At 37.9% G+C, this 15,201-nt stretch overlaps 1 protein-coding gene across 1 annotated transcript in view; it reads right to left on the bottom strand.

Annotated features, from left to right (window-relative positions):
* eve1 (even-skipped-like1) overlaps window positions 1-3,354 on the bottom strand; it is an 11,764-nt gene extending 8,410 nt beyond the window's left edge. The window contains 1 exon segment of the mRNA XM_035654980.1: window positions 3,334-3,354. Within this exon segment, the coding sequence (XP_035510873.1) occupies window positions 3,334-3,354 (21 nt within the window).
* Between the last annotated feature and the right edge of the window lie 11,847 nt (window positions 3,355-15,201).

Genomic DNA, 15,201 nt, shown 5'->3' with positions numbered 1-15,201 from the left:
GACAACAATTTTTATATTCAGCTGATTAAACACTAATAAAAACATACCTATGAATATTATATTCCATTTCTGCCAACAGATCCTCCTCAATGTTATACACTGTTACTTAAAAAAGTAATGTTCAGGATCTCCATCTGTGACCCTAACTTCAAATATTCAATGTGCATGAAAAGGCACATTTGATTTTTTACTAGCCGCCCGTTCTGCTGATAATTCACAACAATAAACAATAAATAACAACACCGTGTATCATATGATAGAAATTTGTTTGAGGTTAGGAGCTCACAAACAAAATAAAGTCCAGTTCTTTCTGCACTTCCATAAAGTTGGAGGAATAACAAGAGACAGATTAACAAGACCAAGAGTCTACAGCCACACTAGTGCTCTGGGCCTGTAAGCTACTTGTGCTCACATCCGCATGCTAACATGCTTACAGTTATAGGCTAATGTTAGTGTGTTGATGTTTAACATGTAACACATGTTCACCATTAGATGACAGCCTCCCAACCATGCTAACATTTGCTAATTAGCTCTAAATACAGCTGAGTGTAAACCACATAAACCAAAGTACTAAGGAAATTAAAATTTTCAATGGATGATGGCGCTAGATGAAAATTCAGGAGATCATAGTAATCAAACTTCATCCTTTGGGACCTTGACAGTCTTTACAAAGCAATCCATGAAATAGTTGTGGACATATTTCAGTCTGAATCCAAGTGATGGACAGAACGACCAACAGACCAACACTGCCAACACTAGAGAACATGATGATGCAGATGCTCAGATATTCAGACTTTTAGTACTGCTATGTGCAGAAGTGATTCTGGATGCATTGGATGTTGGAGCTTTTAGTCCACTGTTCAAGGATAGTTTATATCTGGTGATGGCAGAATGCATCTTTAAGTAGAATGTCCCAGTATTTACTTTGATTAATTATTTCAGTTTTGTACATTGTCGATAGACAGATGTCATTTTCAAGCTATTTTGTTGCCTTGTTCTCTTTTCCACATTCTCCAAATGCCCCCAATGCATCTGCACTTTTTGTTATGAATTTAAAGTCCCTAAACCCAAGTAAGTAAACTGATCTTCATTTGCAAAACCAATGGAGCGTCGCTGTAATATTATTGTCTCAAATATAAAAAAAACTAAATATAAATGTTAGCAAGCTGTTTAAACTAGTATTGTGCCAAGTTTTTATTTTAGTAAATATAAGAGAGGAATTTGTGTGGTCAGGTTGGCTAACTTCACCGAAATGTATCCTATATTTATGAAACAAATAATACACTATGGTAACAGCAGAGTGATCTTGTTTGTTACTTGGTTAAGATTAGGGGACCTTCGTCGTCATGGTTACAATAAAAAACAAGTACTGAACGTTGTCATGGTTAAAGGAAACAAACATTGAGAGTCGGTAGGAAACAGGAGATGAACAGCAGTCACCCATCAACGCTACTTCCTCTTTTGCTCCAGACAGACGAGAGTCAAAATGAATTTGGCTGTTGAAGATCTTTGTCACTTGATCATTTTGTTTTTGCTACTGATGCTGTCATTTTTCTTGGGAGGACAGTCTCATTCTTTGTTAAACCTCTTCAAACCCCACTGTTCTCCAAGTGGATCAGTCAGGACAAACCCATGCTGTGGAGGAGGATTTTAAATTCCAGTAGAGGGCCCTAAGCTTGGAAAAATGCCAAATATGTCAGGCTGAATTTTGAGGATAGGCTACGTGTATGAAATGATGGCAGTACATCTAGAATATTTGCAATTGGTAGAAGGCTGCAGCCATGAAGCCTTAAGACAAGGACAGATCTAGTGGGTTGGCATAAGGTGGCAACCCCTACAAAATGCCTGGCCAACGAAGCTGCCACCCGTGTGGTGTCAAATGCTGTCAAATTGAACACCTTGTTAAACATTTATTAAAAAAAAGAAATTAGTTTAATGAGCTGTTATGGCCACATTTGAGACTAGGTGAAAGGCTTAAGTTAAATGAAAAAAATGTCTCAATGCCACCTTAAGATATTACTATTCAATGCTTTACTAATGTGCCACAATGATGTAATAAAATATAATATCTTTATTTGGAGGGTCTTCTAAGCAAATATTGATATATGTGACTGTTTGCGATAAATCAACATATATTTCTGCCACCCCTTTAAATCTCCATGACACCCTCTTGCCACCCGATTAATATTTGCATATAGATGCATATAGAGTCTTGGGTTTGAATATTTCACACACATATAGCTTGAATGAAAAAGTAAAACAAGCTGATACAAAATATATTTAACATGGTCAGACAATATGGAATAAGATTTTAACAACCTTGAAGCTACTGTTAGAGGAAAAAAGGATAGCTGATTTTTAATATACTGAAAATGTAAAAGGCCATGAATTTAGTGTCATTAGCTCAGTAAACAGTTTCCTGATGAGTTAATGGTCTCAATCTCGAGTTTCAAGTCTTATTTTATAAAGCATGATGGTTCATGTTTGTGATCATTATGGTCCCATTTTAGAGTAAAATACGTGATGATACAAGCAGCAGGGTATGCTTTAGGGCGTGCGGCTCCTTGATGATTGCTTGTGTCATATGTCATCTTAAGAACTTCGTAGGCTTCAAGATCATACTCCACAAACCAATGGGTGACAATAGGTTGACACTTGGCTACGAGCCAGAAAGCCAATGTGATGCTAGCAAGATTCAAAGTCAATAACACTGCATGTGGTTTACAAACGGTAAATATAATTTGACAGTGCAACGAGACAAGATTTTCCTGAACAAATGATAGTCCATGTGTAACTGTCAGCCACATCCTGAAGTTGAATAGCAGATGGGATGTGGTAGAATCACTTATGCCTTAAATAATTATTATATAATCAGTAATGTGAAGGGGCAGGTGAGGGACTTGTGTGTTACAGCCGCCATCCTGTGGGGCTCTGAGAATAAGGTAATAAAGGACTAACTCAGTGTCAATAAGATATTCTGATATTTTTTTATTTTATTTGAGCTCATTAATTTAGAGCAGTGAACCGATTGTTTCACTGGAACTTCTTGGTAGGCATCCAGTATTAGGAATTAATGGACACCCTCAGCCCCTGATCCATTGTTTCTTCACTCAACGTCCAGTAGCCTGCTTTCTGTCCCTGATAAATCCAAAGTTATTTTTCCTCTTTCTTTGTGGTAAACACTGGAACAACGTGAAAATGGCCTTTATGTGTTTTGAATTTTGGTGGTTAGGGAAATGTTCTGGCCTCAGTTTGAGGTCACAGGAATAAAGGTTGGGAGGCTGTCATTTAAAGCGATGATGTGTCCTGTTCTGTGACTGATCAAACACTCACACTCTTCTTCACCATATCCATACTTGAAGAACAATGCACATGTTGTATTACTTGTCTATGCAACATGTGTTAAACACGTGTAACTCGGCTGCACATGTTGCCATAATGTTTTGAGAGCTTACAGAAAATATGTGCGTTGTCCCCAAGTACACCCACATACTGAATGTGTTACAAATTTACCAATCTAAGAGGGTTTGTGCAACATATGCCAATGTCTTCACCTAAAATTCAAAAGTTCACAAGTATAGTGGAACTGATATCCTTCAGTGGCAGTGATGATTTGTAGCCTTATGCTACCTTTATTTCTTCAAGATGATGGTTAAACGGTTTATTTTCAAGGCCTGTTCTAATGTTTATCTCATATACTTGGAGACAGACCAGTTGACATAATTGTATACACTGTGTTCACAACTTGTCCATACATCAGAGCTGAACTGTCTGCTACCAATGAAATATAACTATTTCTTTTATTGTTTTTGGCTTCCAACAGCCTTCATTCTGACAAGAATACTGGTTAAAAACATTCATGATGTCCTTAAGTCTTGAAATAGTTAAGTGGTCAATGCGGTTCTGTAAAACCAAAGGAACAGTTGTTTCCATCTTCTGTTTTGGTGCTGACATGTTAAGGTGGTTACAGAAAGTTGATATCGGATGGATCTGCAAAAGCCCAGATTATGACTTATTTCTCTCTACAATATCTCCCCTTTCAAGCATGATGGAGAAACTGCAATGGCTGTGCATGCCCCTATCTAGAGCCAGTGTGATTTGTCCCTTCTGGGCTGCAGTAGAAACACGGCGGACTCCATGGAAGGCAAGCCGCAGTGTCTGTTTATAGTAGGTTACTAGAACACAACATATTTCTCCACAACAGAAACTTCACTACCTGTCACTTGGAGCTTCTCATAATCTGAATACCTGTAAGGCTTAAGTGATTCTGCCTTGTGTCTCTAATGTTAAATAAGTAACAATACATTCAGATACATTAATCAGGCAAAACCAGGACAAACATTGTAATTTCATGCACTTTTTGGTAGGCGATTGAAGCATCTCCTTTCCATTAAGGACCAGTGTTAAGCTTCCCAATGTTCCAATTTCCTGACGTTGAAAACGTCTGAACCAAAGCTGATTATATGCAATATCCCATTGCTGTGCAAAATGACACATACTGTATGATTGTGTTCTGATCAGATGCTACTTTTGGCAAAATGACATTGTTTGTCAGTAGACATGGTCGTTAAAAAAAAAGAATGAGAAATAAAAATAAATAAATTCTGGTCTAGTTTTAAGCACAAAGAAAAACTTCAATGTAAGGGAAAACTATGGTCAAAAGAAACCAATGTTGACTGCTGGTAGAAAATGGTAGGCACCTACAGCGTTGCTTCTGATAGATAGACCACTAGAGGTCAGGTACAAATGTACTAGTAGGTGATTTCAGGCATGAAATGACAAATGCTTGTTTTTTCCTTGTGGGGGCAGTCTTAGCATCCATTAAATAAATATTTATCATATTGAACTTTATAGGTTAAGTAATTATGCTTTTGTGAAAACTATCTGGGAAACTGTCATTGGAAACTATTTGGAAAGGTGAATGGATGAACCATCTGACGATCACGTCTATCACGAGCAAACTTTAACCATTCGGATGATTAAACCTTATAATGTAGTCCAACATGTACCAATGCCAGTAAGGAGAAGAGCAAGTTTAAATCAAGAAAAAAGTGCCATTCTTTGCTCTTCTTTCAATGAAGAAATACTATCCAGTTCTGATATAGCTGCCCACCCCAGTACTGTAGCTGCAAGTACTTTCTCACAGGATGCTGATTGGTCCGGTGCCACTATAGATGGGCCACAAATGCTTAGATTAAAACCTGGCTAAATGGATTTTTGCGTAATTTCGTGATCTTGCGAGTCCAAATTCCTCGTAAGGTTGTAGATTACTGATGCGGTTTAAGACTGAATTTGTTGTTCTCATGGGAGAAATGTCTGGGGTTTAAAATAGTGGGTGGAAAGTTGTCTTGCTTGGGGCAGTTGGGGACAGCATTGTTTCTGATTGACTTTGATCAACCAGATTTTGTCCGGACCAGATTCTCACCAGCTGTTTTTTTTTTCACAATGTTGTTTCAGCAGCCATAAGCCAACACCTCGCCCCAAAATTGATGCTAGTTATGATGGTCTGTAATTAACTGATTACAGTGGCAAGTACTTTGTTGCACATGTGTCTCAGAAGAGCAAATCGCTCCCATTGTGGACTGCAGAATGATGGGGGCCTTATAAGAAACACATGTCATGCAAAAGAAGGAATAACTTCCCATACAGACACCTACTGAGCACATAGTTCTCTTAAATGAATAAATAGCTTCATTTGTGACTGTGCATTCTGATGAGATTTTCTTGTTGGCTTTGATTTCCGCCTCAGCACCAGGACTTTTTCGAGATGTAATGCTTTCCATTGTTTGCTCTCTCACTCTGCCAAACCCTGTTATCCCAAAGGATTGGTAGTTTTGATCAGATGATCAAAGTACACTGTTGTATCTGTAAAACATATGGCTATTTAAATCTGATTTATTGCCAGACTCTGGTATTTACCATCCACACTTGTGCTGAGTCTGCCATGCACACTTACGGAATGATTCAAATTTTGTTCATAGTTTTATTGTTGCAGTTTTGTCTTTGGTGCTTTTCCTAAATTATTCATTGACCATAGTGTTCTTCCACAGACACCAGTGTGTTGCATAATTGAATTCTAACTTGAAGGGGACTTTCAAAATGACGAACTAGGACAAGACAAGGCACAATTTTGCGTGCAGGTAATATACCAATTCTTCCTATTAACTTGGTGACAAAGAGTGACAAAGTCTGGGTATGGAGCAGATTGGGATGGACGGATAGGTCACACAAACACAGGACTTTCACCCAAGAAACAGAAGTTTGTCTTTGGAAGAAACCAAAAGTTGGTGTTGACCTATTTTAACACATGCAGGTAAGAAAACTTATAAAATGTTTTTAAAGGACTGAATATAGGAATTGTTATGTTTTTGTTACCTTAAAATTAGCATATTTTTGTTTTTCTGTGACTATCCAACTAATGAAAAGTGCATCGACCAAGACTCTTCACATCGACTAACAATTAAGGCAACTATTAAGGGACAGGTAAAATTGTATTGTTTGTATTGTGGAGACCACTGTACAATGTGGACAGTCTCTATATCTGTAGTTAAAAGGATGGTGTCAGTAACACCAATGGGAATGTAGTTTGTAAACAGCCTGCTTGCATAGTGCTATACCTGCTGCTTGTCCTTGGCAAATGCTATCATGGAATTCTAATTCATTAAGGGCATGTTATGACAGAGATTACTGTGATTAATCCCATCCTCACGGATCCATTCCAGTGTTTACAGAAGAAAAGATAAGATGCGTCTGGTGCTAATTACATCAGTTCAGTCACATGTCACTGCAGAAACACTGGCTGAATATCAGAACAACAGTGTTACTCATGACCTCTCTCAAGTTGACTTGGAGAGAACGATCTTCACACTGAAGTGGGGAGAGCAGCTCTTTCTCACTTAACACTGTGTGCTTCTCATTGCACGCATCAGTTAAGATGTGCAGCTGTTCAGTTTTCATCTGTTTCAGCAGACTCTGCTGCAGATTATAGTGTGGCCCAGATGTGATGTACTGTTTGCCCAATAAATCTCTGGGCTTTGTGTTGGGAGTCAGTGAAAGCAGCTGCTGCAATGAACAACAGCAGGGACAACAGAACTCATTATCTCCCAAAAATGTGAGACTATCACGTAGCAGCATTTTACAACATGTTGGAAATAATTATATTATCACCACAATGGCTGTAGTTAGCTCTGTTTAGCTCTAAATACTTGTGTACTTGCTCAGTTATTTTCAATTTTGACCTGATCTTTTGTAGTGGTTCGAGCTCCAGGGCTGTCGTTGTATCTCTGTTGTCCTACTGTGAGCTCACGGTTGGGCTCCTCATGGCCCGACACAAAGACACAGAACAATTGTATGCATATTATCTTATCTAGCAATTCCCTGTCAGATTACAGGCAATTCCCTGTCAGATTACAACAGATTTACTCTCCTGTCACATAATTTGTATTGTTGTCTTCACATCTGAAGCTTTTACACATTACAAGACGTAATCTCAGCTAACTATACTAATATTGCCCATTGTCCATTAAGGTAGCATTTATGAAAGCATTTATGGAAGTAAAGAGGCACACCACCAGTTTTACACATCTGCATCAGTTTACTCATCATGGTTAGTTCTATCCGACCTGTGGAAACGTATAATGTCTTCTGTGGCTGCGGAAGAGTTTTGTAAAGCCTGAGAAAATTACCCTAGGGATGTCATTGGGTTATGCTGGCTTGAACTCAGAGACAACACATTTTTAACAGAAAGCCTGTGTCATATAATGGGCATGCAGAGGTTGAAATATGGAGATGTTTACTGGATAGAAAGGTTTCAATAAACAATAGCCCGTTCTCCCAAGTCGTCAAGTATAGCAGCTTGGTCAGTGGCCCTAAGTTTCAAAGTAGGGTGCTGTACGTATACCCCTCTAGCACCATTTCTGTATGTGCTGTATCTGGCGTAATGTTTTGATGTGCTATTGAAATCAGATGACGTAGTATAAAGAATAAGAAAAGCTCATTTGGGTCAAACAAACGCCAGACTTTCACCCACATTCATTTCTTTTAGATTTTTTAGATTTATTTTATGTACGTACTTAACTTAAACCACAATCTTTTCCTAAACCTAACCAAGTAGTTTTTGTGCCTAACCAAAACCTAACCAAATTGCGGCAATGTGAAATGTTTTTCAGCAAGCATTATTTTAAAAGTCAAACTGGATGTTGCATATTAATTGTTGCTATCTTGCACATTGAGAAGACACTATCAAGTTTCATTATGGAAAATGTAGAATATAGCATTTATGGAGCTTGATCAAATGGAACAAAGTCAATGTTTAGACATAAATTTGCGTTTATTGTATCTGTTCACACATACAGATACACTCTGATCAGCCATGACATGAGCCCTGACAGGTGAAGTGAATAACACTGATTATCTGGTTATCATGGCTCCTGTCAGTGGGTGGGATATCATTAGGCAGCAAGTGAACATTTTGACAAGGGTTAAACTGTGATGGCTAGACGACTGGGTCAGAGTGTCTCCAAAACTGCAGATCTTGTGGGGTGTTCCCCAGTCTGCAGTGGTAAAAGCAGTGAACCTGAAAAAGTTAATACTGGTTCTGATAGAAAAGAAACATAGGATGCCCCGGTGGTCATAATGTTATGTCTGATCGGTGTACAGTAAAGTAGGCAGTCTTTGACGTGTCATATCTGTATCTGTAGCATCTTCAAGTGGACCGTTGTTCTCTGACATAGGCGTCGGACTACACATGAGGAAATAGTTAATTTCCTGTTGAACATTTTGTTTCCCTGTGCACAGAATAGCTACAACTTGGTATGCATTGTTGAAGCTGTCAATACAACATTGTTTGTCAGGAATTGCAGTGCAGGATAACAGTCCTGTATCTACGCCAGACATGATCCATACTTCACTAGTGGAACAGAGTAGTAAACAACTCTTTCTTCTGTGAGACTGTACTGCACAGTGGTGCTTTGAATGCCGAAAGTGGTGGACTGACATTGACATATGTTGGCTTGTTTCATTGTCCATTTTGATGTCATTCTTAACCTTGGAATCTGTGTTCCAAAAAAAATTTAAACTCAAGACCCACTAGCTTTAAGGAGCTTTCAACCACATCTCATGTTTTTATTAGTTTGTAAGGGACCCAGCAGTGAGGCAATGTTGAAACAGGAATGTTGTTGAAAAAACTTTCATAACTAGGCCTATAAAGAGGTCAACAAAATATAACAACACTCAAACAGCAGCTAAACAAAGTGTTAACTAAACAGACTGGCCTAACACAATGACACATGAGAAAACATATATAGTGCCTTGGCCAAACCAAATAACAAAATGGACGCCAACCAGTGGCGTGTGGTCCATTAAGGCCGCCGCCCCTCCTGAGATTCCAATTCTGAAATATATATTTTAATGAAAAATTGTTTCAGTTATTGTGTTTGTGTATACGTTTCAGTTGTTACTCTCACATAGGCATTACATTATTGCAAAAATGTACAATGAATAATGAAAAAGCGCTGCCTATGGTCCCTGTGTGTCAAAAGGCATACTTTTCTCTGCCCACCGCCTGTATGTGTATAATATGTTTGGCTTCGGTTCTCCGCACCTTCTCCAACCAGCATACATAAATGAAAACATAAATAAATAAAAGTATGATAGTTCAAGTGCACTGAACATTAGGAGATTATTTTATTAAAAAAATCATGTAGCCTATTCATGGTCTGGATATTAGATAACTCTAACCCTACATTAAGTAATATATTTTTTAATTGTTTCGGCATTGACATTCTCAATTTTTAATTCTAAAGCCTAAATTCAATCAATTAAATGGTATTTACCAAGGATTCATTATTATTTTTAGTAAATAAAAAAGTCATGCCAAAACACAAAAACAAACGGACCAAACCCGAATACCCCCCATTATATATCAGCCAGTGGTTTGGCCCAAGGAGCTGACTCAAGTATTTAAAGGGGAACTTGGCAACTTTTTCAGCTTAATAAACCCGTTTAGAAATCATTTGGATGGTTAAATGGCCTGTTCCGGTGAAAATGGGTGACCTCCACCCCAATCCTATCTCCCCTCTAGTTGCGATCCCTGAGTACGGAATACCCTCTTGCATACTTTGGACATACCGTCGCCTGGTAATATTGGAAGTATTGGGAGTTATCGCTGAATGCAAGAATGAGCGAGAACCACGTAACGTTCTTTACTGGCAATTCACATATCACGCACACGCCGTCCTCGAATAACGGTTAGTGTATTATCATGTATTAACCCTACCTCGGTAGATATTTGCTAAACACAACTGAAAAGTTGCCCGTGTAAAAAGTAAGGCACATCAGGACGCTGGTAGAAAGGGGAGGAGGGCCGCAAGTGAGTTTTTTTTTTACGATTTTGTGAAATACCATCAGACTGTAGGGGGAGCTCGCTGAGAAAACCATGCAATGACAAAAGTGAAAACCAGCGAAGAAATGGCTAGAGTTGCCAAGTTCCCCTTTAATGCAGAGCACTAGCAGTATTTATAGAAAAGCAGATAGTAAAAGTCAGTTCAAACACTGCCAAATGGCCTGAAAAATCACATTCTAATGATTCTTTGGCGAGCCTGCTCTCAGAAAACAGGACTCACATCTGTGCTTAGAGTTAAAATAGGGCCTTTTCCTATAATTCCCCCTTCCTCTGCTGACATAAGGACCCTGCTGAGGCCCTTAAATCCAAACTTAAAACTCATCTTTTTGCCTTAACTTTCAGTTTGTTGCCAGTTTATTATGGCATTGGGCCCTTGTACCTGTTACCATTATCCATTAGCCAGTTTGGTCTCTCTCTATATAATAATATACAATAATATTAATACTATAGTTGAAGTCCATGCCTGTACTTCTCTTTTACTCAGGCCCCTCTTGTCCTCTCTTTTCACTCAGGCCCCTCTGTGCTTGACCATCAGTCAGCCTGGGACCACTCTCTCTCTCTCTCTGTCTGTGCCTTATTTCCTGATGTTTGGATCTTTACCTCGAGGAGACTTGGCCTCTCATCTTATCTCTCTCACTCTGTGTGAACGGTAACTTTGAGTTTTGCCATTTTGTGTTTGTGTAGTCTGTCTTTCCAGGTCATAATAGAGGAGGAAGTTTAAGCAGCCTAGAAGTTTGGTGTTATTCTTTCATACACAACCTACACACCAGTCAAAATATTCACAAAACAAACACAAACTGAATGACATCAGTGATGTCCATATATCTCATTATTTTTCTCCATATTGTAACATTATTTCTGTCCACTCTGTACACATGACCTGGAGTTAGCCTGGCTTCAGTGGTGGAAGAAGTATTCAGATCCTTTGCATTCAAATATTTTACTTTTAATAAAGTCACAGTACAAAAGTATTATCAGCAAAATGTATCAGAAATAAAAGCACTCATGCAGTGCAGTAAAATGTTCCCTGCCAGTGTTTTACTATCATATTTGCTGTTTTTGGATTAATATTACTTCATTAATGTGTATGAGACATTGCACTGCTGTAGATGTTTATGGTTGAGCTAATTTTAAGTACTTTATATACTGTTGGGTAGCTGAATCTACAGCAATGAATCATATTCTTTAAGATCATCATATGTTGGTAGTGTGGCTATCCTGTGAGAACTGCGCATCTCTAATAAATCAACTTTTCATGAGCTCCTAAAATAATCCAAGAGGATTTTTAAATTGTTTAGTTTAAGTAGTTAACACATAAAAGAACACTTCATCCTTCAGTTTATCACAAACAATCAAAATACATGGTTTTCACTGGACAGAAATGAGATGGAAATTGTTATCTGAAAAGTAGTCAGACAAATGTAGTGTAGTAAAATGTACAATATTTGCCTTGAAATGTAGTAGAGTGGAAGTATGACGTAGCATAAAGTAGAAATACTCCAGTACCTTGAATTTGTACAGTATGAGTAAATGTACTTAGTTACTTTCCACCACTGCTGTGCTTCCTGCAAGAGCAAGTGTAGTGAAATAACAAAAACAAGTTAAATGAAATTGGTTAATTTCAGTTATTGCAGGAAAACTCCCCCTTAGATCTTACTATGTGATCATACAGTGGCAGTCCCTCACTTTCTACCCATAATGTATGATTCTACCAGACTGACATCAGAAGGTGACATTTACTCTCGATGTTTTGGGTCAGTGAAACATTTTCACATTGTCACATCCTCTTCGTTTGAACGGGTACCCAGAGCGGGAAGAAGCATAGCCCTATGTACTCCAAACTGCATAACGGAGCCAGAAATGCAACTGACTTTTTTTTAACAGTGATCTTTGTAAACATGTGTAATCTCATACACATGTCTTTGTATGTGAGCCAGGATGATCACCTGAGCTGCAGTCTGAGGTACAAGGCTCCCTCCTATTGGCCGCAGAGGGAACAGAACATCACCCAGAGAGATCAGCCTCGTGGACATCTTGTGTGCTGACAGAAAAAGCTGTCACTTTTGAGTTACAATGCCAGTTACCTCACAATACTGGACCCGGATTGGCTGACAGCAGCAGCTCTCATGTTAATGCAGTGAGTGGAGGCTCAATGCTGCAAACTGACCTGATGGCTATCCTTACACCCTCAAATTGGAAAACCTGTGTGGAGCAAAAAAGGCTCAAAATATTAAATTATTTAATCAATAATTTCACAAAATCACATGACATCTACATTATATCATCTGTATTACTATATTACAGTCCAAATAACAACCCTGGAGAGTTTTTCTATACACTTATAAACGTAATTTTTTATTTTCTTTTATTAATATTGATCTATTTAAGAGATGTGTCAGATTTCAGAGAATCACTGGTCAACTACATAATCATCTTTAATTCTAAAGAACAGCTAACAGTAGGGAGGTTAAGGGTCACAGTACCCTAAGAAATGAGCATGCTACAGAGAATGATAGAAAGAAAATGATATAAAAGCCAAACGAGATGTATGATGCTGAATACATTTCAGATGTAAGAACAGACTGCATTTTGATCATTACAGCTAGTTATATAAGGCTGTACAGCTATTGTTATATAATGCACATTTTATTTTTTAATGATTTACTAATAGTGTATGGTGCTGTGGATAATACTGCTTGGAAATGCTTCATACCAATGTTTAATTTGCTTTATATAATCCAATTAAATCTAATCTAATCAGTTTTGTTTTTGTCACTTAACTTTATGAAGTTGACCTCTTTCGGCTCTCTAAACTTGAGCTTAAACAGAATAACTTTGCTTTTAATTAATTTTGTACTCCTGGGGTAAATAAAATAAAATAAAATAAAAAAATAAATTGAATCATGTGACTGTGCTGAACAAAAATTAACTTAAAATGTTAAAGCCATGGGAAGAAAATACACATACAGACACTTTCAGTCTCAGCTGAGTTAATTTGTCTCTTGCCTTGATACTGCTCAGTTGTAAATGCATTTTAAAACTTTCCATTTAACATAATTTAAAATAAAAACAGGTAAACAGTGAACAACCAATACAGGGTTGGATAATTTTCTATATTTCTGCTCAGCAGCATCTTGGTGGATAAAACAATAAAAAACAAACAAACACCTTTCTTACTCAAATTGGACACATTTATCTGTGATATTGAGTATATCTTACAACAAATGACAATAATATATAATGAACAAAGTTCCATTTCTATGAAAACATCTTATGATATGCTGGGGTCTAATGCGCCTTTCACAGCATTCCAGGGCCGAAATAAGGCAGGAACACTGCTTTCTAAATGAAATAAATAAAAATAAAAGCTGGTTTCAGTCTGGACGGGTAGCCTGGTGCACTCATACAGTCACACCGAGGCTGTTCATTTCCGTTACCGTCAACTTGGAGGCCAGTTTAAATACAGTGCGAATCAAACAGCCCATATTCCACACATCACAATTAGGCTATTACTACTAACAATAATAATAATGAGAATGATAATAATAATAATAATGCAGATATTTATAACTTTGTTTCATTATGAATTATATATTATGAATTGCGCCTTGTAATAAATAAGTAATTTCCAATGAGCGGATATTGACAGTTAATTGATTCACCCTTGTCTGTGTTGAGTCTGTAAACTTTTGAATCTGTTTCCTATTAGTTACAGTATTATATGAAATGTCTAGTGTAATCTAAGCTACTGTATATTCCATCTCCAATCCCATCCATCCTTTTCCTGACGCTTGTCCGAGTAATGTAGTAACAGTCCCTTTGGCCCTTCTGCAAAATTGCTAATTAATAACTAAGATTAAAAATATATATGTCTTTAAAAAAGTGCATGTGATCTCGCGGTGTGGGCCTGCAGGTGTGAACCACATTACCTGTCGTTTCCACCGTGACGCAGGGAAAAGGAGCGGGTCCACGATCACTCGGTGGTCTGCTGATCGATCAGATCCGATCTGTCATTTCCTCGTCCTGTAGAACAGAATGATACAGCAGACAGAGAGCACCCAGAGGTGTTTACTGCTGCGTCACTCCTCGCTGTGATGAGTCAGACTCAGATCCATTCATTCACAACAGCGTTCAATTCCCGGATCTCTCTGTTATCAGCGTTTTCTCTTCTGTATGTTTGTGCAAATGCGATGTCAGTATTAAACTAAAGATTTAGTATCATTTCACATTATTATCACACTGTTTCCTCTCTGTTATTCACTATAGGGACAAGCAACAGTTATTTTGATTGTTGATTAATCTGTTTATTGTTTTCTCAATAATCAATTCACCATTTGTCAAATCAATTTTATTTATATAGCCAAAAGTCAGAAAAATATACCTCAAAGGCTTAGATTTTTAAACTGGGGTCGGGGTCCTTGAGTGGGTTGCAAATAGAGGAATAAGAGATTATAAATTGGAACAACACTGAAAGAAATAGGTTAAGCCAGTTTATGGACTTAAATTTATAGTTTGATCATGGATGAAGACTTGGGGGTCCATCCTAATGTGCATCTAATGTGGGGGTCCTTGACATAAAAAAAAGTTTGGGAACCCCTAGGCTACAGCATACACCCTCTATCCTTGCACCCTCAAATTGGATTACAGGAAGACTTCAAACCTCTGTCAGGGGAAAAAATAATGTCAGATCCCTCTTTCAGGATGGACAGACGTGGAATCCTTAAATGTAGCTCCGTCAATGTCAGCAAAGTCTTTAAATGTCTCGTTTTGTCAATCAACAGTTCAAAATCCAAAGATAT

This window comes from Morone saxatilis, unplaced genomic scaffold (assembly GCF_004916995.1).
Source record: "Morone saxatilis isolate NCDOM2014 unplaced genomic scaffold, NCSU_SB_2.0 Contig14, whole genome shotgun sequence".
NCBI classification, from domain to species: Eukaryota; Metazoa; Chordata; class Actinopteri; family Moronidae; genus Morone; species Morone saxatilis.
Note: the sequence above shows the minus strand (reverse complement) of the source record. Positions and strands in the feature narration are given on the sequence as shown.